At 46.0% G+C, this 23509-nt stretch overlaps 2 protein-coding genes across 3 annotated transcripts in view; one reads left to right on the top strand and one right to left on the bottom strand.

Moving 5' to 3' along the window:
- The window catches only part of bckdha (branched chain keto acid dehydrogenase E1 subunit alpha), a 38520-nt gene extending 34929 nt beyond the window's left edge, over positions 1 to 3591 (top strand). The window contains exon 8 of the mRNA XM_031795335.1: positions 1598 to 3591. Within this exon, the coding sequence (XP_031651195.1) occupies positions 1598 to 1940 (343 nt within the window). The 3' untranslated portion in view covers positions 1941 to 3591. The remainder of the gene's footprint in view (positions 1 to 1597) is intronic.
- On the bottom strand, positions 3277 to 17161 carry b3gnt2l (UDP-GlcNAc:betaGal beta-1,3-N-acetylglucosaminyltransferase 2, like). 2 transcript variants are annotated; one of them, XR_002254856.2, is made up of 3 exons: positions 16945 to 17158; positions 4716 to 7130; positions 4063 to 4552 (listed from the first exon to the last, which is right to left on the bottom strand). XR_002254856.2 is itself a non-coding variant. In XM_020478451.2 (2 exons), the coding sequence occupies exon 2, from the start codon at positions 6950 to 6952 to the stop codon at positions 5639 to 5641; it is 1314 nt and encodes a 437-aa protein (XP_020334040.1). In that variant the 5' UTR covers positions 6953 to 7130; positions 16945 to 17161; the 3' UTR covers positions 3277 to 5638. The 2 variants fall into 2 exon arrangements, 1 of the variants encoding a protein (XP_020334040.1); XM_020478451.2 differs by having other exon boundaries at positions 3277 to 7130; positions 16945 to 17161.
- Between the last annotated feature and the right edge of the window lie 6348 nt (positions 17162 to 23509).

Here is a 23509-nt window from a genome sequence, read left to right as displayed (position 1 = left end):
TCAGCACCTGTAGACTGCCTCTCAGCACCTGTAGACTGCCTCTCAGCACCTGTAGACTGCCTCTCAGCACCTGTAGACTGCCTCTCAGCACCTGTAGACTGCCTGTCAGCGCCTGTAGACCGCCTATCACTACCTGTAGACTGCCTGTCACTACCTGTAGACTGCCTATCAGCACCTGTAGACTGCCTATCAGCACCTGTAGACTGCCTCTCAGCACCTGTAGACTGCCTCTCAGCACCTGTAGACTGCCTCTCAGCACCTGTAGACCGCCTGTCAGCGCCTGTAGACTGCCTATCACTGCCTGTAGACTGCCTATCAGCGCCTGTAGACTGTAGACTGCCTATCAGCGCCTCCTTGTTCTACACACATATAGACATGGCTCCTTGTTCTACATACATATAGAATAGACATGACTCCTTGTTCTACACACATATAGACATGACTCCTTGTTCTACATACATAGACATGACTCCTTGTTCTACATACATATAGACATGACTCCTTGTTCTACATGCATATAGGCATGACTCCTTGTTCTACATACATATAGACATGACTCCTTGTTCTACATACATATAGAATAGACATGACTCCTTGTTCTACACACATATAGGCATGACTCCTTGTTCTACATACATATAGGCATGACTCCTTGTTCTACATACATATAGACATGACTCCTTGTTCTACATACATATAGAATAGACATGACTCCTTGTTCTACACACATATAGACATGACTCCTTGTTCTACATACATATAGAATAGGCATGACTCCTTGTCCTACATACATATAGACATGACTCCTTGTTCTACATACATATAGACATGACTCCTTGTTCTACATACATATAGAATAGACATGACTCCTTGTTCTACATACATATAGAATAGACATGACTCCTTGTTCTACATACATATAGAATAGACATGACTCCTTGTTCTACATACATATAGAATAGACATGACTCCTTGTTCTACATACATATAGAATAGACATGACTCCTTGTCCTACATGCGTATTTCTATCTGAACGTAACAAAACGTCGTCCTGCTGAAAGCAGTTCAGAGGATTCGTTTACATTGTCCTTCATGGTGACACCTTTTCCTGTTGTTTGTGTCATGGCGTTAATTATTTACACGAGGTTGAATCAAAACCGTAGTGAAGAGCATTCGAGCACCAGTCGTGGGTTCTTTCTTTCATATGAGAATAGTACAGTCTGGACCCTACAAGTCCACAGCTAACCTGACACTGCTCTGTTCCATTCCAACTCACATCCATCCCACTGTTATCAAAGTAGATTTTCAGAGCTGATCTGATTGGTCAAAAGACCAATTTGGTGAGGGGGGGGGGGGGGAGATCAGAATTGTTCTGGGTGTGTAAACACAGCTGAAGCCTCTTGTGGCAGACCAGCGTGAGATTAATACAGTTTAAACTAGATCTGCCCTGACACTGTCCTCTCTTCCACGTGTTCTGATGAATACAATAGTAGTTGAATTGAAACCATGATCAACAGCATTCCAGGACCAGAAGGCATGTTAGGAGAAACAGTTACCACACCTTCCACTGACATTCTCCTTCCGTCCCATCCCTCAGGATTGGTCACCACAGCACCAGCGACGACAGCTCGGCCTACCGCTCCGTAGATGAGGTGAACTACTGGGACAAACAGGACCACCCCATCTCTCGGCTGCGCCACTACATGACGGCCCGCTCCTGGTGGTCCGAGGAGGACGAGAGGAGCTGGAGGAAACAGAGCCGTAAGATGGTGATGGAGGCGTTTGAGAAGGCCGAGAAGAGACACAAGCCCCACCCTGACTTGATGTTCTCTGACGTGTATGAAGAGATGACCCCTAACCTGGTCAAGCAGAAGGAGGCCATGTGGAGGCACGTCCAGCAGTATAAAGAGCATTATCCCCTGGATGCCTACGCCAAGTAAACACAGGAGTACGCTACAAAAAGCAGGTTCAATGAGTTAGCCGGCTAACTTTTGATAAGCAACCAGTAAAAAAAATAAACTTTTTGTTTGTTGAATCAATTAGACCAAGTTTATTTGTCTAAACAAAATATAATATTTAGGCTAGTTAGCTGGCTAACTCGTTGGTCCTGCTGATAGTATATCCTTCAGGTTCTGACAGAGTACCACATGGCATCCTACTCTAGATGGCACCCTATTCCCTACTCTAGATGGCACCCTATTCCCTACTCTAGATGGCATCCTACTCTAGATGGCACCCTATCCCTACTCTAGATGGCATCCTACTCTAGATGGCATTCTACTCTAGATGGCACCCTATTCCCTACTCTAGATGGCATCCTACTCTAGATGGCACCCTATTCCCTACTCTAGATGGCATCCTACTCTAGATGGCACCCTATTCCCTACTCTAGTTGGCACCCTACTCTAGATGGCACCCTATTCCCTACTCTAGATGGCATCCTACTCTAGATGGCTCCCTATTCCCTACTCTAGATGGAACCCTATTCCCTACTCTAGATGCACCCTATTCCCTACTCTAGATGCACCCTATTCCCTATTCTAGATGGCACCCTATTCCCTACTCTAGACAGAAGTAGTGCACTATATATGGAATAGGGTGCCATTTGGTAAACACTGTACAGCGTTGCAGGTAGAAATGTCACAAATAGAACTGACATGATTCCTTTTGCTTCCTTGTCAGAGAGGCATGTTTGTTCTATATAAAATATTTCTATCTGAACGTTCCACAACATTGTGCCATGTTGAATGTGGCCTAGGCTGGAGCAGGGTGTGGAGGCGAGGAGAGGCTGCTGGGTTAGATGGGACTGTTGTTGCACACTTTGTATTCTACTGTTCTGCATAGAGTTATAGTTCTGGTATTCTGACCAGGCTAGAATTCTTTTCTGGTATTCTGACCAGGCTAGAATTCTTAGCATTCTGCCCAGTAGTGGGAGGGAGTGGCTAATGTTAAGGATGGTTTTGTTCTAATTGACCACTTTGGGCCTCTAGTTTTTTTGTGTGAATGAGAGTCTGACCCAGTCAGTCCTGTGGTTTTTGTTGTTAACCCCTCCTCGGCGACACCCAGCTTTTATCAGTGTATTTAAACAACTTCAGAGCTAACACACGATTATCAGACGCCGTGATTTCAGGGTTAAAACATCTGTGAGTTCCAGGGGAGAGGTTTGAGTTAGTCGGTTGATTCTAGTAGGCAGACCGTATTTAAAAAAAAAAAAACACCTGTGTTAAAACAGGATTTTCCTGCTGGCTCAACAAATGAGTAGTTGAATGGTCTTCATTAGTCATTTATCAGTGCATGAGTCTACCCAATGAGCAAAAGGCATATAAATCCATTTTTTCCTCACTGGTTATTCATACCTGAGTGATGCAGGCTGGGGGAAATAGGACTGAACATGACTTAATCTACCCACACCAGTGGTGTTGTCATGCATACCTAGAACTCTTAGCCAATTTCCTCTTTTACAGAGAACGTTTATTCGGCAATACTGTAGCCTCCCACTCGTTTCGTATGCATAGTTTTCTAGCTGTTTGGTATCGGGGTCTATGGCTGAGGTGTTTGAGTTTAATAAAAGTTTGACTATACTCCCAAAAATGTGTCCAGGTTACTGAATAAACATCTAGAAAGCAGCTGACTGATCAGTTGGGACGGGGACAGATGGCACACAAAGCCATAATGAACTGTTGAGACTACTTGTTGGTGTTATAATATACACCACAGTGCAAAACCAACCATGACCCTCCATCTGGCATTGTGATTTAATTTGAAACGGTCTTGTGAATTTTAACCACCCTTTTTCCTCCCCAATTGGTAGTTTACGATCCTGTTTTTTTTTTATCGCTGCAACGTTCATACATATTTTTCATGAGAATAGTACAGTCTGGACCTACAAGTCCACAGCTAACCTGACACTGCTCTGTTCCATTCCAACTCACATCCATCCCACTGTTATCAAAGTAGATTTTCAGAGCTGATCTCATACGTACATGCTCTGTTGCTTAACACAGTGCTCAGTTTATTACATTCTAGTTAAATAATCGCCTTCCCATAACACACAACGAAAAGTTTCAAATTAAATGACTGCAAGATTTATTTTTTCACGCTCAAGTCATATTTTTAGACAATCATTTCACTTTTAAAAAATTAATTGTAGGTCACTGACATTCGCCCTAGTTGTTTTGAAAGGAACAATGAGTTTCACAGTATTTTATTACATTTTCTGAATAATGAAAAGTACAGTCCTTAGTCCCCTGAGGAGAATATCAAACCGATCTGTTACATATAACTACATCTTTACGTAATGTCAGACTTTTTTTTTTTATCCACCTCCCCACTCAGAAATAAAACATTTAAATAATTTACAATAAAGTATACAACATTTTATTGTCCTCAGGCAGTAAAACACATCCTGGATGTAATTTAGAACAGTGTCCCCCCCCCAACAGCATATTTATGTTGACGTCCCAAACGTACTGCCCTGATTGAGGGCTTGATGATTAGTTGAATCAGGTGTGCTGGTGAAGTTACTCGAGGACTTGTGTTGGGGATAAACGATCTAGAACAGTATGCAGACACAAAACTCACCAATAAAAGATGTCAACTGGTACTTGAATGGAAAACCTTTTATAATAATCTTGTGAGTTCAGTTTAAAAAAACAACAACAAAAAAAAAAAAACACCTGAAGCATTGCCCAACATATTTACATATAAACCTTTACCTGGTAATCCAGTACACCTGTAGAAACAGTTCCAGTACATCGTTGATCGGACAGAGTCGTGCCTCGGGTTGAAAAAAAAAAATCGCCTGGTTTTCAAGAAGAAAACACACTTCCTAAAAACAAGGAGTGAATAAAGGGGAGTCCTCCAACCAGGATTTCTGGGAAAGTTACTGGATTTTTTTGACACCGTTGTCGTGGAAACCATCCCTGAGTGAGTGAAGCTAAAAAGGTAGAGGTGGCCCTCAGATCAGATCTTAACCATTAGGGGGTGGAAAGAGGTGGCCCTCAGATCAGATCTTAACCATTAGGGGGTGGAAAGAGGTGGTCCTCAGATCAGATCTTAACCATTAGGGGGTGGAAAGAGGTGGCCCTCAGATCAGATCTTAACCATTAGGGGGTGGAAAGAGGTGGCCCTCAGATCAGATCTTAACCATTAGGGGGTGGAAAGAGGTGGTCCTCAGATCAGATCTTAACCATTAGGGGGTGGAAAGAGGTGGCCCTCAGATCAGATCTTAACCATTAGGGGGTGGAAAGAGGTGGCCCTCAGATCAGATCTTAACCATTAGGGGGTGGAAAGATATGTCTCAATCAGGCCATTCAGCATATGAACAAGGCTTGTGTGGTCAGCTGCAACAAACAAAAACAAATCTGGTTGCAAAATTTCACAAAATTCCCTGGTTTTCCCGAATCCCGGTTGGCAGATTCCCGCAATCAGGAAGGAATATGCAGGCAATCCAGGGACCCTCCAACCAGGATTTCTGGAAAACTTGGGAATTTATTGAACATTCCCAAAAAACATGCAACCATAGTTCAGCATATGAATTGAGGAAACTGGTTATTTAATATCTGACCCTGTGTCAGTGGTGAGGGGTCAACATCTACCACCGAGGCTCAGTGAGACCCTAGCCCTCAACATGGGGGGGTCAACATATGAGCACGGGGTTGTGTATGCTCCGCCACAGTCTAATGATCTGCCGCGGGCTCCGCCGGTGCACCAGCAGCAGTTCCTTATGGACGCACGGGTTCTCCCGGTCCTGCTCGCGAATGTCAAACGTCTGGAAGCCATCGTGTGCCTCTGGAAGTATTCCCAGTGCGTTGAAGCACATCCCAGAGTAGACGTCGTCGATGGGGTAGAAAGGGAGGAACTTGGAGACGCTGTAAAGCGGTCTGATCAACGACCCCGAGAAGAGGTAACCTCCTCCTCCGGCGTACGCAGGGTAAGGCCCGTCATAGAAGGTCGGGGGGATGTAGTACTTGCTCTTAGAGTCGCGGAGGGGACTAGCAGTGGAGATGATCTGGCCCAGGTAGAGCGTTGAGTTCTTGTTAGGCTCCAGGGACTGCAGGTAGCCCAGTATGGCCTCAGTGTTGGCGAAGACGTCGTCGTCCCCTTTAAAGACAAAGGAGACTTTAGGACAGCGGCTCAGGACCCACCTGTAGAACACCTGCTCCTTTAGCGTGAGGTTGAAGAACGAGTCGTGGAAGTCCCATTGGAGGAGGTCGCCGTGGTGATGCGCCTCAAGCACCAGTAGCTGGCTCAGGTCGGGCTCGTCCAATGACGAGGATCCCAGCAGGAACACTATACGAACTCTGACCCCTCCTCCATACAGCGCTTCTCGCCCCCACGTCTCCCGTACCGCCTGTCTCTGCTCAAAGTTCCTCGGGGTCGACTTGATGGCGAAGAGGAGGAAGGTTTCTCCGTCTTCCGAGGTGCACTTCTCTGGTTGGTCAATCAGGATAGGAGGGTTTCTACACTCCATCCCAAGCAGGAAGTCCTGGTGGAGTTCTGGATAGGAAGTAAAGTCATGAATGTTTGTCCGCAGCTGCTCGGTGTCGTGTCGGCAATGGGACCAGTCCAGTCCCTCCGGTCTTGTTGAGTTTCCCCCCTTGTCCAGTCGTCTGATGCCAGAGTAGAAAACACGGTTCCAATAGGCTGTGTTCTGAGGTATAGCCTTCTTGAGGGCGGCAAAGACAGCAGCTTGGTGGAGATCAGGAGTAGGTGTAACAGTGACCTGAATAGGGACACTTTTTGTACTGTCCTTGGTAAGGGTCAGTCTGGGGTAAGTTGGGACCGGCTTGGCGGACAGTGTTTCAAAGCTGATCTCGGACCTGGGGTTGGCTGAGACTTCCAGTAGAGCTCTGTGTCTGTGGGCCAGATGGAGGTTGAGTGAGGAGTACAAGAAGATGAGGCAGAGGCTGCACAGGAAGGCCATGACGACGAGGGCCTTGATACGTCTCATCCTCTGGGTCCTGGGTGGGGTTCACCTGCAGTACAGCATGGGAGTGGGAGGGTTCTAGAATGAGGCAGGATTCTAGAATGGAGGCAGGGTTCTAGGAATATAACCATCCAGATATCCCAGACAATCCTGTTTGTGATCCTTCAGTTTGATTCTGCAGTGCCTGTTGTCTTGTGTTTCCCTGGTGACGAGAAAGCAAACAAAATCTTTAAAAAGTCAGTGTTCATTTTGTCTAGTTGTAAAAGCACTTGTCTTTCACAGCTTAGTAAAGAATCCAAACTATCTGCCATCAAATGGTCTTTTAAGGGATAGGGGGATAGAACCCTCTGTTTGGCTATAGGCTAGTCTCAGTACAATGTTCCAAAGCCTTAGCTTGCTACAATGACTTCTATCAAAAGGGCAAGCGGTGGACACAAAAGGAAAACTAAAACGAGTTGGCTGATTTGCAGAAACTAAAAGTCGAGCAGGAAGACAGTCAAATGGAGAGTGTAGAGGTTTTCCTGTGGTTTATACTGTGGTCTAAATGTGTCACGAGAGAAAGAACTGCTGTGTGCTGATAAAGACTAAAAACAAATCCAACATAACCCAGAAACAGTGTTGAACATGAGGATAATAGATGAGGTTTAAGACGGGGCTTGTCAATTCCAGAGTAATACTTTAACTGGAATAGGTGGGAGCTCAAACTGGACAGGCCACTGGAGAGAGGGCAACATGTACAGTGTATTCAGACCACACTGGACAGGCTACACTGGACAGAGGGCAACATGTACAGTGTATTCAGACCACACTGGACAGGCCACTGGAGAGAGGGCAACATGTACAGTATATTCAGGCTACACTGGACAGGTAAGTAGAATTGTACCAATACAATGTTGTTATTTGTGTAGGAGATTCCAATTCCATTTCAAAATGTAACCAGCAAGCTACACTGGAGAGAAGGCAACATGTACAGTGTATTCAGGCTACACTGGAGAGAAGGCAACATGTACAGTGTATTTAGACCACACTGGACAGGCTACACTGGACAGAGGGCAACATGTACAGTGTATTCAGACCACACTGGACAGGCCACTGGAGAGAGGGCAACATGTACAGTATATTCAGGCTACACTGGACAGGTAAGTAGAATTGTACCAATACAATGTTGTTATTTGTGTAGGAGATTCCAATTCCATTTCAAAATGTAACCAGCAAGCTACACTGGAGAGAAGGCAACATGTACAGTGTATTCAGACCACACTGGACAGGCCACTGGAGAGAAGGCAACATGTACAGTATATTCAGGCTACACTGGAGAGAAGGCAACATGTACAGTGTATTCAGACCACACTGGACAGGCTACACTGGAGAGAAGGCAACATGTACAGTGTATTCAGACCACACTGGACAGGCCACTGGAGAGAGGGCAACATGTACAGTATATTCAGGCTACACTGGAGAGAGGGCAACATGTACAGTGTATTCAGACCACACTGGACAGGCCACTGGAGAGAAGGCAACATGTACAGTATATTCAGGCTACACTGGAGAGAAGGCAACATGTACAGTGTATTCAGACCACACTGGACAGGCTACACTGGAGAGAAGGCAACATGTACAGTGTATTCAGACCACACTGGACAGGCCACTGGAGAGAGGGCAACATGTACAGTATATTCAGGCTACACTGGAGAGAAGGCAACATGTACAGTGTATTCAGACCACACTGGACAGGCTACACTGGAGAGAAGGCAACATGTACAGTGTATTCAGACCACACTGGACAGGCCACTGGAGAGAGGGCAACATGTACAGTATATTCAGGCTACACTGGAGAGAAGGCAACATGTACAGTGTATTCAGACCACACTGGACAGGCCACTGGAGAGAAGGCAACATGTACAGTGTATTCAGGCTACACTGGAGAGAGGGCAACATGTACAGTGTATTCAGACCACACTGGACAGGCTACACTGGAGAGAAGGCAACATGTACAGTGTATTCAGACCACACTGGACAGGCCACTGGAGAGAAGGCAACATGTACAGTGTATTCAGGCTACACTGGAGAGAGGGCAACATGTACAGTGTATTCAGACCACACTGGACAGGCCACTGGAGAGAAGGCAACATGTACAGTGTATTCAGGCTACACTGGAGAGAGGGCAACATGTACAGTGTATTCAGGCTACACTGGAGAGAGGGCAACATGTACAGTGTATTCAGACCACACTGGACAGGCCACTGGAGAGAAGGCAACATGTACAGTGTATTCAGACCACACTGGACAGGCTACACTGGAGAGAAGGCAACATGTACAGTGTATTCAGACCACACTGGACAGGCCACTGGAGAGAAGGCAACATGTACAGTGTATTCAGGCTACACTGGAGAGAGGGCAACATGTACAGTGTATTCAGACCACACTGGACAGGCCACTGGAGAGAAGGCAACATGTACAGTGTATTCAGGCTACACTGGAGAGAAGGCAACATGTACAGTGTATTCAGGCTACACTGGAGAGAGGGCAACATGTACAGTGTATTCAGACCACACTGGACAGGCCACTGGAGAGAAGGCAACATGTACAGTGTATTCAGACCACACTGGACAGGCCACTGGAGAGAAGGCAACATGTACAGTGTATTCAGGCTACACTGGAGAGAGGGCAACATGTACAGTGTATTCAGACCACACTGGACAGGCCACTGGAGAGAAGGCAACATGTACAGTGTATTCAGGCTACACTGGAGAGAGGGCAACATGTACAGTGTATTCAGGCTACACTGGAGAGAGGGCAACATGTACAGTGTATTCAGGCTACACTGGAGAGAGGGCAACATGTACAGTGTATTCAGACCACACTGGACAGGCCACTGGAGAGAAGGCAACATGTACAGTGTATTCAGGCTACACTGGAGAGAGGGCAACATGTACAGTATATTCAGGCTACACTGGAGAGAGGGCAACATGTACAGTGTATTCAGACCACACTGGACAGGCCACTGGAGAGAGGGCAACATGTACAGTATATTCAGGCTACACTGGAGAGAGGGCAACATGTACAGTGTATTCAGACCACACTGGACAGGCCACTGGAGAGAGGGCAACATGTACAGTGTATTCAGGCCACACTGGAGAGAGGGCAACATGTACAGTGTATTCAGGCCACACTGGAGAGAGGGCAACATGTACAGTATATTCAGGCTACACTGGAGAGAGGGCAACATGTACAGTGTATTCAGACCACACTGGACAGGCCACTGGAGAGAGGGCAACATGTACAGTGTATTCAGGCCACACTGGAGAGAGGGCAACATGTACAGTGTATTCAGGCCACACTGGAGAGAGGGCAACATGTACAGTATATTCAGGCTACACTGGAGAGAGGGCAACATGTACAGTGTATTCAGACCACACTGGACAGGCCACTGGAGAGAGGGCAACATGTACAGTGTATTCAGGCCACACTGGAGAGAGGGCAACATGTACAGTGTATTTCAGGCCACACTGGAGAGAGGGCAACATGTACAGTGTATTTCAGACCACACTGGACAGGCCACTGGAGAGAGGGCAACATGTACAGTGTATTCAGGCTACACTGGAGAGAGGGCAACATGTACAGTGTATTCAGACCACACTGGACAGGCCACTGGAGAGAGGGCAACATGTACAGTGTATTCAGACCACACTGGACAGGCTACACTGGAGAGAGGGCAACATGTACAGTGTATTCAGACCACACTGGACAGGCCACTGGAGAGAGGGCAACATGTACAGTGTATTCAGGCTACACTGGAGAGAGGGCAACATGTACAGTGTATTCAGGCTACACTGGAGAGAGGGCAACATGTACAGTGTATTCAGGCCACACTGGAGAGAGGGCAACATGTACAGTGTATTCAGGCTACACTGGAGAGAGGGCAACATGTACAGTGTATTCAGGCCACACTGGAGAGAGGGCAACATGTACAGTGTATTCAGGCCACACTGGAGAGAGGGCAACATGTACAGTGTATTCAGGCCACACTGGACAGGCCACTGGAGAGAGGGCAACATGTACAGTGTATTCAGGTCGTGAAGTGAACCAGTCCCTCCTGCAGTAAAGCACCTCCACAACATGATGCTGCCTCCCCCTGTGCTTCGCGGTTGGGATGGTGTTCTTCAGCTTGCAAGCCTCCTATTTCCTCCAAACATAACGATGGTCATTATGGCCAAACAGTTCTATTTTTGTTCCATCAGATCAGAGGACATTTCTCCAAAAATAAGATCTTTGTTCCCATGTGCAGTTGCAAACCGTAGTCTGGCTTTTTAATGGCGGTTTTGGAGCAGTGGCTTCTTCCTTGCTGAGCGGCCTTTCAGGTTATGTCGATATAGGACTCGTTTTACTGTGGATATAGATACTTTTGTATCGGTTTCCTCCAGCATCTTCACAAGGTACTTTGCTGTTGTTCTGGGATTGAGTTGCACTTTTCGCAACAAAGTACGTTCATCTCTAGGAGACAGAACTCGTCTCCTTCCTGAGCGGTATGACGGCTGCGTGGTCCCATGGTGTTTATACTTGTGTGCTATTGTTTGTACAGATGACCGTCGTACCTTCAGGCGTTTGGAAATTGCTCCCAAGGATGAACCAGGAGGTCTACAATTTATTTTCTGAGGTCTTGGCTGAAAAAGAAAATGTCAATTAGCCTGAGTGAATTGGAGGTGTATCTGTGTATGTCAACTAGTTTTAATGACTCCAACCTGAGTGGATGTAAACTAGTTTTAATGACTCCAACCTAAGTGTATGTAAACTAGTTTTAATGACTCCAACCTGAGTGGATGTAAACTAGTTTTAATGACTCCAACCTGAGTGGATGTAAACTTCAGACTTCAACTGTTACATTATGTCAGGATATTTTACTGTTAACCATCAGGGATCCTCTGGGAGGAGAAGAGACAGTCTGGTACCAGTCACCATGACAGCCGTGAGATGGGGAGGAGTGAGCACTTTGGGGTGAGAGGTCAGGTCATATGAAGTGAGGAAGAACAGATATCACTAAGGTTGTCTAGCAACAGAGATGCATTGGCTGTTTAGATGTGTAGGAGGAGACTCAGCATAGGAGGAATGGTTAAATATCAGTGCGTGTGTGAATATGGTCTTTTTCGATTCAGCTGCTCGATCCTTCGGGAAGAATAAATGTAATAAACATTGAGTTCTTACTCTAATAATTAAAACCTATCCCATAATGACAAAAGCAAAAACAGGTTTTCAGAAATGTATTCAGAACCTTTGCTATGAGACTCAAGATTGAGCTCAGGTTCATCCTGTTTCCATTGATCATCTTTGAGATGTTTCTACCTGTGGTAAATTCAATTGATAGGAAAGGCACAGACCATATAAAAGGTTCCACAGTTGACAGTGCATGTCAGAGAAGAAAAACAACCCATGAGGTTGAAGGAATTGTCCGTAGAGCTCCGAGACAGGGTTGTGTCGAGGCACAGATCTGGGGAATGGGACCAAAACATTTCTGCAGCATTGAAGGTCCCCAAGATCTTGCAAATCATTACAGACTACAAAATGGAAGCACAGCTGAAAGCTGCTCAGTGACCTGAGACTACCAGACGAGCTAAACTACTTCTATGCTTGCTTCGAGGCAAATAACACTGAAACATGCATGAGAGCACCAGCTGTTCTGAAAGGCTGATCACGCTCTCCGCTACGACCTTTAAACAGGTCAACATTCACAAGGCCGCAGGGCCAGACGGAGTACCAGGACGTGTACTGCGAGCATGCGCTGACCAAATGGCAAGTGTCTTCACTGACATTTTCAACCTCTGAGACTGTAATACCAACATGTTTTAAGCAGACCACCATAGTGCCTGTGACCAAGAACACTAAGGTAACCTGCCTAATTGACTACCGACCCATAGCACTCACGTCCGTAGCCATGAAGCGCTTCGAAAAGCTATTCATGGCTCACATCAACACTATCATCCCAGAAACGCTAGACCCACTCCAATTTGCATACCGCCCAAACAGATCCACAGATGATGCAATCTCTATTGCACTCCACCCTGCCCTTTCCCAGCTGGACAAAGGGAACACCTATGTGAGAATGCTATTCATCGACTACAGCTCAGCGTTCAACACCAGTGCCCTCAAAGCTCATCAATAAGCTAAGGACCCTGGGACTAAACACCTCCCTCTGAAACTGGATCCTGGACTTTGATGGGCCGCCCTCAGGTGGTAAGGGTAGGCAACACCACATCCGCCACGCTGATCCCCAACACAGGGGCCCCTCAAGGGTACATGCTCAGTCCCCTCCTGTGCTCTCTGTTCACTCATGACTGCACGGCCAGGCACGACTCCAACGCCATCATTAAGTTTGCCGGTGACAACAATGGAAGGCCTGATCACCGACAATGACGAGACAGCCTATATGGAGGTCAGAGACCTGGCCGTGTGGTGCCAGGACAACAACCTCCCTCAACATGATCAAGACAAAGGAGATGATTGTGGACTACATTAAAAAGAGGACCGAGCACGCCCCCATTCTCATCGACGGGGCTGCAGTAGAGTAGGTTGAGAGCTTAAAGTTCCTTGGTGTCCACATCACCAACAAACTAACATGGTCCAAGCACACCAAGACAGTCGTGGAGAGGGCACGACAAAACCTATTCGCCCTCAGGAGACTAGAAAGATAACTACATGTACATATTACCTCAACTAATCGGTGCCCTTTCTATAGAGAGGCGTACCGGTACATAGTCTCGCAATTGTTATCTCTCTGCTGCTCTTTAATTACTTGTTACTTTTATTTCTTATTCATATTTTTTCAAACTGCATTGTTGGTTAGGGGCTCGTAAGTAAGCATTAAACTTAAAGGTCTACTACACCTGTTGTATTCGGCACATATGATGAATACAATTTGAACAGTGGCCTCCATCATTCTTAAATGGAAGAAGTATGGAACCACCAAGACTCCCAGAGCTGGCCACCCGGCCAAACTGAGCAATCAGAGGAGAAGGGACTTGGTCAGGGAGGTGACCAAGAACCTGATGGTCACTGACAGAGAGCCAGAGTTCCTCTGTGGAGATGGGAGAACCTTCCAGAAGGACAACCATCTCTGCAGCACTCCACCAAATCAGGCCCTTATAGTAGAGTGGCCAGACGGAAGGCACATAACAGCCCGCTTGGAGTTTGCCAAAAGGCACCTAAAGGACTCACTGACCATAAGAAACAATACTTTTTGGTCTGAATGCCACACCTGGAGGAAACCTGGCACCATCCCAATTGTGAAGCATGGAGGTGGCAGCATCATACTGTTGGGATGTTTTTCAGTGGCAGGGACTGGGAGACTAGTTGGGATCGAGGGAAAGATGAATGGAGCAAAGTACAGAGAGATCCTTGATGAAAACCTGCTCCAGAGCACTCAGGACCTCCGACTGGGGTGAATGTTCACCTTCCAACAGGACAACAACCCTAAGCACACAGCAAAGACAACGCAGGAGTGGCTTCGGGACAAGTCTCTGAATGTCCTTGAGTGGCCCAGCCAGAACCCGGACTTGAATCCAATCAAACATCTCTGGAGAGACCTAAAATAGCTGTGCAGCGTCGCTCCCCATCCAACCTGACAGAGCTTGAGAGGATCTGCAGAGAAGAATGGGAGAAACTCCCCAAATACAGGTGTTCCAAGCTTGTAGTGTCATACCCAAGAAGACTCAAGGCTGTAATCGCTGCCTAAGGTCCTTCAACAAAGTACTGAGTAAAGGGTCTGAATACTTATGCAAATATGATATTTAAAGAAAACAATGCTTTGTCATTATAGGGTATTGTGTGTAGATTGATGGGAGAAAAACAATTGAATCAATTTTAGATTAAGACTAACATAAAATGTGGAAAAGGTAAAAGGGTCTGAATACTTTTCAAAATACACTAAATATCAAGATTGTATGCATGTAAATAAAAAGGTATGTTGAACAGTTAGAATATCTAGAGAGGACTGCACCTTGTGTACTCCACCTCACCTGTGAGTCATTAGGAACTCCTACAGGCAGAGTAATCAACAGTTCTCATTCCTGAGGGGCCAGCTAGAGTCAACACCTAGAGAACAGAGGCTTTTGCATCCTACATGAAACCCTATTCCCTACATGAAACCCTATTCCCTACATGAATGCACTACATGGCACCCTATTCCCTACATGAATGCACTACATGGCACCCTATTCCCTACATGAATGCACTACATGGCACCCTATTCCCTACATGAATGCACTACATGGCACCCTATTCCCTACATGAATGCACTACATGGCACCCTATTCCCTACATGAATGCACTACATGGCACCCTATTCCCTACATGAATGCACTACATGGCACCCTATTCCCTACATGAATGCACTACATGGCACCCTATTCCCTACATGAATGCACTACATGGCACCCTATTCCCTACATGAATGCACTACATGGCACCCTATTCCCTACATGGCACCCTATTCCCTACATGAATGCACTACATGGCACCCTATTCCCTACACGGCACCCTATTTAATACACTACTTTTGACCAGGGTTTGGGACACAACCAGGACCTTGTGTTTGCTATTGTGAGAGACGAGAAGGAGGGAGAGGGGAAGGAGGGAGGGAGAGGGGAGAAGGAGGGAGGGAGAGGGGAGAAGGAGAGAGGGAGAGGGGAGAAGGAGAGAGGTAGAGGGGAGAAGGAGGGAGGGAGAGGGGAGAAGGAGAGAGGTAGAGGGGAGAAGGAGGGAGGTAGAGGGAGAAGGAGAGAGGTAGAGGGGAGAAGGAGAGAGGTAGAGGGGAGAAGGAGAGAGGTAGAGGGGAGAAGGAGAGAGGTAGAGGGGAGAAGGAGAGAGGTAGAGGGGAGAAGGAGAGAGGTAGAGGGGAGAAGGAGGGGGAGAAGGAGGGGAGAAGGAGGGAGGGAGAGGGGAGAAGGAGGGAGGGGGGGGGTGGAGGGAGAGGAGAAGGAGGGAGGGTAGTGTTTGTTATTGTGAGAGAGGAGAAGGAGGGAGAGGAGGGATGAGGGGGAGGGGTAATACCTCAACTGTCGTTAAGGAAAAGGCACCATCCACTTGCCCAGATTAAAAATATTGAAATGGAAAATGTGGATTATAATAGTTGTACAGCATCCATATAACACAGATTAAAAATAACTAACCCACCGCCAGGCAGATATAACGACACAGATCAAACTAACCCACTGCCAACACAGATACCACTGCCAACACAGATACAACAGGTGCCACTGCCAACACAGATACAACAGGTGCCACTGCCAACACAGATACAACAGGTGCCACTACCAGGCAGATAAAACGACACAGATTAAACTAACCCACCGCCAGGCAGAGTGAGACGTGGGAAAGGTCACCTGACCAACGAATCGATTTGTAGGTTAAGCAGTTACTAGGGAATAGTCTTCACAGAACGTTTCTCTGAAGGGGATTTACTTTGGCTTTTCTTTATAAAAAAATAAAATAGCTTAGTCATGTGGTTGGGTTAATCATTTAACAACTATTATTTCCAAGGAGAGTCCCGAAATAAAATAACTGTATTGCACCAATCAAAGCCCTACCGGCAATAACCTCGTTTAAATTTGTCAAAAGTTGGCTAATGACCTAACAGTGAAACAATGGTTCATGTCTACGTCTCTGTAACTGTACATGTAGCAATGTAAACTAGGGACCGTGCGCTGAAATAAGTGACTATCGTGCAATCTCGGTGACGTTTTTAAAAGAAAAGTATATTGGACTGTGAATAATATGTCAGTCTGCCCGAGCGACCAATCGTAGACGAATCCGTCTTTGTAACCTCGAATTAAATATGTTAGAATTAAAATAATTATATGGGGGTAGATGGATTTAAAATTGTTTAGTAGCTCCAACTTCATTATAATGTTGTTTCTGGCGATAAATGTCTTTAGGCATAGTTCAAATGCAATATTTTATAACATAATTAGTATACAACGGTTACAATTCACAGAAAGCTAGGGTGGAAAAAAAACGTTACTTACGGTACGGGAACTTTTCCTCCAGTTCCTTCCTTTTCAGTGTCGGCTGATCATGTCCCTACGGTGTCAAAAACGTTTTGTAGGCTGCATTTGATCAACCGCAGGACTGACAAGCAAAAAGACTTCCCATAATTATCTCAAGGAGTGGCAACAGCATATTTTCCGGCAAGCTCACACAGGCACAGGAGCTGCGACCAGCACCATAGAGAATGATAGAGGCCTCTAGTGGCCTAAAAGCTATTTTGCCATGGGCACTGCCATTGAAGGGCTTTCACCATGCTGCAGCCATTTTAAAGTAGTCAAGTTGGTGGGAATTCCTATGTGTTGTAGTCTCAATGGCGCTGCCCATGCTGTCACAGATGCTATAGCAGCACAGATGTAAAGATGAGTCCTCTATCTACCTCTATGGCGCTGCCTTCTGCGTGTGTGGGATCCTACTGGGCAGGGTGGCAACATCAATTAACATGTCCAAACAACTGCCTATCACACTGAAATAATCTCAATTGCATACTCCTCTGGTCCTCTCTCCTCCCCACCTCCTCAAAAACCATTTGAGGAACAGGTCAGAGGGGCAGACCTCTGTCTTTCTCATCCAATTGGTTGAGGAGAGAGGACTCCAGGAGTATGCAATTGAAATTCCCATATTGAATAACCAGCAATGGAGGCTGGTGGGATGAGCTATAGGAGGACAGGTGTAACAGTTTAGCTTCCCGTCCCTCTCCTCGCCCCTACCCGGGCTCGAACCAGGGACCCTCTGCACATCCGTTACACCAGCACCACCGCTAACTAAGCTAGCCGTTTCGTATCCGTTACACCAGCACCACCGCTAACTAAGCTAGCCATTTCACATCCGTTACACCAGCACCACCGCTAACTAAGCTAGCCGTTTCACATCCGTTACACCAGCACCACCGCTAACTAAGCTAGCCGTTTCGCATCCATTACACCAGCACCACCGCTAACTAAGCTAGCCATTTCGCATCCGTTACACCAGCACCACCGCTAACTAAGCTAGCCGTTTCATATCCGTTACACCAGCACCACCGCTAACTAAGCTAGCCATTTCACATCCGTTACACCAGCACCACCGCTAACTAAGCTAGCCGTTTCGCATCCGTTACACCAGCACCACCGCTAACTAAACTAGCCATTTCGCATCCGTTACACCAGCACCACCGCTAACTAAGCTAGCCGTTTCGCATCCGTTACACCAGCACCAACGCTAACTAAGCTAGCCGTTTCACATCCGTTACACCAGCACCACCGCTAACTAAGCTAGCCGTTTCACATCCGTTACACCAGCACCACCGCTAACTAAGCTAGCCGTTTCACATCCGTTACACCAGCACCACCGCTAACTAAGCTAGCCGTTTCACATCCGTTACACCAGCACCACCGCTAACTAAGCTAGCTGTTTCACATCCGTTACACCAGCACCACCGCTAACTAAGCTAGCCGTTTCACATCGTTACACCAGCACCACCGCTAACTAAGCTAGCCGTTTCACATCCGTTACACCAGCACCACCGCTAACTAAGCTAGCCGTTTCACATCCGTTACACCAGCACCACCGCTAACTAAGCCAGCCGTTTCACATCCGTTACACCGGCACCACCGCTAACTAAGCTAGCCGTTTCACATCCGTTACACCGGCACCACCGCTAACTAAGCTAGCCGTTTCACATCCGTTACCCCAGAACCACCGCTAACTAAGCTAGCCGTTTCACATCCGTTACACCAGCACCACCGCTAACTAAGCTAGCCGTTTCACATCCGTTACACCAGCACCACCGCTAACTAAGCTAGCCGTTTCACATCATTTACACAGGATCATTGTAATGGCTAAAATGTAATAAATGGAACGGGATGGAACGCGTGGTTTCCATGTGTTTGATACGTTTCACTTAAATCCATTCCAACCATTCCAATGAGGCCGTCCTCCTATAGCTCCTCCCACCAGCCCCCCTCTGATATGCAGGTAGCCTACGGATACAGACAGTCCTCGACTTCCTCGATCTGCCGCTCTTGCTCTCTCACTCTCGTACATCTAAGTAGCCTATGGAATACCATTGGTGTGAGTCTTAATACCCATAAAACCTAGCGGTCAAACGAGGGAAATACATTCCATCCCTTTTTCCCATAGTTTTTTTTTAGAAACACTTGAAATAAGTGTTTGTGTTTTGTGACATAACCTGGAATGTTGTTTTGCTAACCTTGTACATTTCTCTCGGAAATGGGGATTGGAAATCATTTCCGTTTGACCGCTAGGTGTTATGGGTATTATGACACCTCCACTGTGGGTCTCTATTACATTCGCCAGTTGAGAACACCTTTATTTAACCAGGTAGGCCAGTTGAGAACACCTTTATTTAACCAGGTAGACAAGTTGAGAACAAGTTCTCATTTACAATTGCGACCTGGCCAAGATAAAGCAAAGCAGTGCGACACATACAACAACACAGAGTTACACATGGAGTAAAACAAACATACAGTCAATAATACAGTAGAAAATGGTGGCAAAGTAATTACAATATAGCAAATAAACACTGGAATGGTAGGATGTGCAGAGGATGAATGTGCAAGTTGAGATACTGGGGTGCAAATGATCAAGATAAATAAATAAATACAGCAAGGGGATGAGGTAGTTGGATGGGCTATTTACAGATGGGCTATGTACAGGTGCAGTGATCTGTGAGCTGCTCTGACAGCTGGTGCTTAAAGCCAGTGAGCCACAGACCCGTAGCACTCATGTCCGTAGCCATGAAGTGCTTTGAGAGGCTGGTCATGGCTCACATCAACACCATCATCCCAGACACCCTGGACCCACTCCAATTTGCATACCGCCCCAACAGATCCACAGATGACGCAATCTCTATTGCACTTCACACTGCCCTTTCCCACCTGGACAAAAGGAACACCTTTGTTAGAATGCTATTCATCGACGACAGCTCAGCGTTCAACACCATAGTGCCCTCAAAAGCTCATCACTAAGCTAAGGACCCTGGGACTAAACACCTCCCTCTGCAACTGGATCCTGGACTTCCTGACGAGCCGCCTCCAGGTGGTGAGGGTAGGTAGCAACACATCTGCCACGCTGATCCTCAACACGGGTGGGGGCTCCTCAGGGGTGCGTGCTCAGTCCCCTCCTGTATTCCCTGTTCACCCACAACTGCATGGCCAGGCACAACTCCAACACCATCATTAAGTTTGCAGACGACACAACAGTGGTAGACCTGATCACCGACAACGATGAGATAGCCTATAGGGAGGAGGTCAGAGACCTGGCCGGGTGGTGCCAGAATAACAACCTATCCCTCAACGTAACCAAGACTACGGAGATGATTATGGACTACAGGAAAAGGAGGACCGAACATACCCCCATTCTCATCGCCGGGGCTGTAGTGGAGCAGGTTGAGAGCTTCAAGTTCCTTGGTGTCCACATCACCAACAAACTAGAATGGTCCAAACACACCAAGACAATCGTGAAGAGGGCACAACAATGCCTATTCCCCCTCAGGAAACTAAAACGATTCGGCATGGGTCCTCAGATCCTCAAAAGGTTCTACAGCTGCAAAATCGAGAGCATGGTTGCATCACTGCCTGGTACGGCAATTGCTCGCAAGGCACTACAGAGGGTAGTGCGTACGGCCCAGTACATCATTGGGGCAAAGCTGCCTGCCATCCAGGACCTCTACACCAGGCGGTGTCAGAGGAAGGCCCTAAAAATTGTCAAAGACCCCAGCCACAGACTGTTCTCTCTACTACCGCATGGCAAGCGGTACCGGAGGACCAAGTCCAGGACAAAAAGGCTTCTCAACAGTTTTTACCCCAAAGCCATAAGACTCCTGAACAGCTAATCAAATGGCTACCCGGACTATTTGCATTGTGTGCCCCCCCAGCCCCTCTTTTACGCTGCTGCTCTCTGTTCATCATATATACATAGTCACTTTAACTATACATTCATGTACATACTACCTCAATCAGCCCGACGAACCGGTGTCTTTATATAACCTCTCTACTGTATATAGCCTCTACTGTTATAGCCTCTCTACTGTATATAGCCTCTCTACTGTATATACTGTATATAGCCTCACTACTGTAGCTAGCCTCTACTGTATATACTGTATATAGCCTCTCTACTGTATAGAGCCTCTCTACTGTATATACTGTATATAGCCTCCCTACTGCATGTAGCCTCTCTACTGTATATAGCCTCTCTACTGTATATAGCCTCCCTACTGTATATAGCCTCTCTACTGCATGTAGCCTCTCTACTGTTATAGCCCCTCTACTGTATATAGCCCCTCTACTGTATATAGCCTCTACTGTATATAGCCTCTCTACTGTATATAGCCTCTACTGTATGTAGCCCTTCTACTGTATGTAGCCTCTACTGTATATAGCCTCTACTGTATATAGCCTCTACTGAATATAGCCTCTACTGAATATAGCCTCTACTGTATATAGCCTCTACTGTATCTAGCCTCTACTGTATAAAGCCTCTCTACTGTATATAGCCTCTCTACTGTATATAGCCTCTCTACTGTATATAGCCTCCCTACTGTATATAGCCTCTCTACTGCATGTAGCCTCTCTACTCTTATAGCCCCTCTACTGTATATAGCCCCTCTACTGTATATAGCCTCTACTGTATATAGCCTCTCTACTGTATATAGCCTCTACTGTATGTAGCCCCTACTGTATGTAGCCTCTACTGTATATAGCCTCTACTGTATAAAGCCTCTACTGAATATAGCCTCTACTGAATATAGCCTCTACTGTATATAGCCTCTACTGAATATAGCCTCTACTGTATATAGCCTCTACTGTATATAGCCTCTCTACTGTATATAGCCTCTCTACTGTATATAGCCTCTCTACTGTATATAGCCTCACTACTGTTATAGCCTGCCTACTGTATATAGCCTCTCTACTGTATATAGCCTCTCTACTGTATATAGCCTCCCTACTGTATATAGACTCTCTATTGTATATAGCCTCTACTGTATATAGCCTCTACTGTATATAGCCTCTCTACTGTTTACAGCCTCTCTACTGTATATTGCCTCTCTACTGTATATAGCCTCTCTACTGTTTATATCCTCTCTACTGTATATAGCCTCTACTGTATATAGCCTCTCTACTGTATATAGCCTCTCTACTGTTATAGCCTCTACTGTATATAGCCTCTACTGTATATAGCCTCTCTACTGTATATACTGTATATAGCCTCACTACTGTATCTAGCCTCTACTGTATATACTGTATATAGCCTCTCTACTGTATAGAGCCTCTCTACTGTATATACTGTATATAGCCTCACTACTGTATCTAGCCTCTACTGTATAAAGCCTCTCTACTGTATATAGCCTCTCTACTGTATATAGCCTCTCTACTGTATATAGCCTCCCTACTGCATGTAGCCTCTACTGTTATAGCCCCTCTACTGTATATAGCCCCTCTACTGCATGTAGCCTCTCTACTGTTATAGCCCCTCTACTGTATATAGCCCCTCTACTGTATATAGCCTCTACTGTATATAGCCTCTCTACTGTATATAGCCTCTACTGTATCTAGCCTCTACTGTATATAGCCTCTACTGTATATAGCCTCTACTGTATATAGCCTCTACTGAATATAGCCTCTACTGTATATAGCCTCTACTGTATATAGCCTCTACTGAATATAGCCTCTACTGTATATAGCCTCCACTGTATATAGTCTCTACTGTATATAGCCTCGACTGTATATAGCCTCTCTACTGTATATAACCTCTCTACTGTATATAGCCTCTACTGTATATAGCCTCTCTACTGTATATAGCCTCTAAACTGTATATACTGTATATAGCCTCACTACTGTATCTAGCCTCTACTGTATATACTGTATATAGCCTCTCTACTGTATAGAGCCTCTCTACTGTATATACTGTATATAGCCTCACTACTGTATCTAGCCTCTACTGTATAAAGCCTCTCTACTGTATATAGCCTCTCTACTGTATATAGTCTCTCTACTGTATATAGCCTCCCTACTGTATATAGCCTCTCTACTGCATGTAGCCTCTCTACTGTTATAGCCCCTCTACTGTATATAGCCCCTCTACTGTATATAGCCTCTACTGTATATAGCCTCTCTACTGTATATAGCCTCTACTGTATATAGCCTCTACTGTATATAGCCTCTCTACTGTATATAACCTCTCTACTGTATATAGCCTCTACTGTATATAACCACTCTACTGTATATAGCCTCTCTACTGTTATAGCCTCTCTACTGTATATAGCCTCTCCACTGTTATAGCCTGCCTACTGTATATAGCCTCTCTACTGTATATAGCCTCTCTACTGTATATAACCTCTACTGTATATAGCCTCTCTACTGTATATAGCCTCTCTACTGTATATAGCCTCTACTGTTATAGCCTCCCTACTGTATATAGACTCTATTGTATATAGCCTCTACTGTTATAGCCCCTCTACTGTATATAGCCTCCCTACTGTATATAGCCTCTCTACTGTTATAGCCCCTCTACTGTATATAGCCCCTCTACTGTATATAGCCTCTA

This window comes from Oncorhynchus kisutch, linkage group LG18 (genome assembly GCF_002021735.2).
Source record: "Oncorhynchus kisutch isolate 150728-3 linkage group LG18, Okis_V2, whole genome shotgun sequence".
Taxonomy (NCBI): Eukaryota; Metazoa; Chordata; class Actinopteri; order Salmoniformes; family Salmonidae; genus Oncorhynchus; species Oncorhynchus kisutch.
Note: the sequence above shows the minus strand (reverse complement) of the source record. Positions and strands in the feature narration are given on the sequence as shown.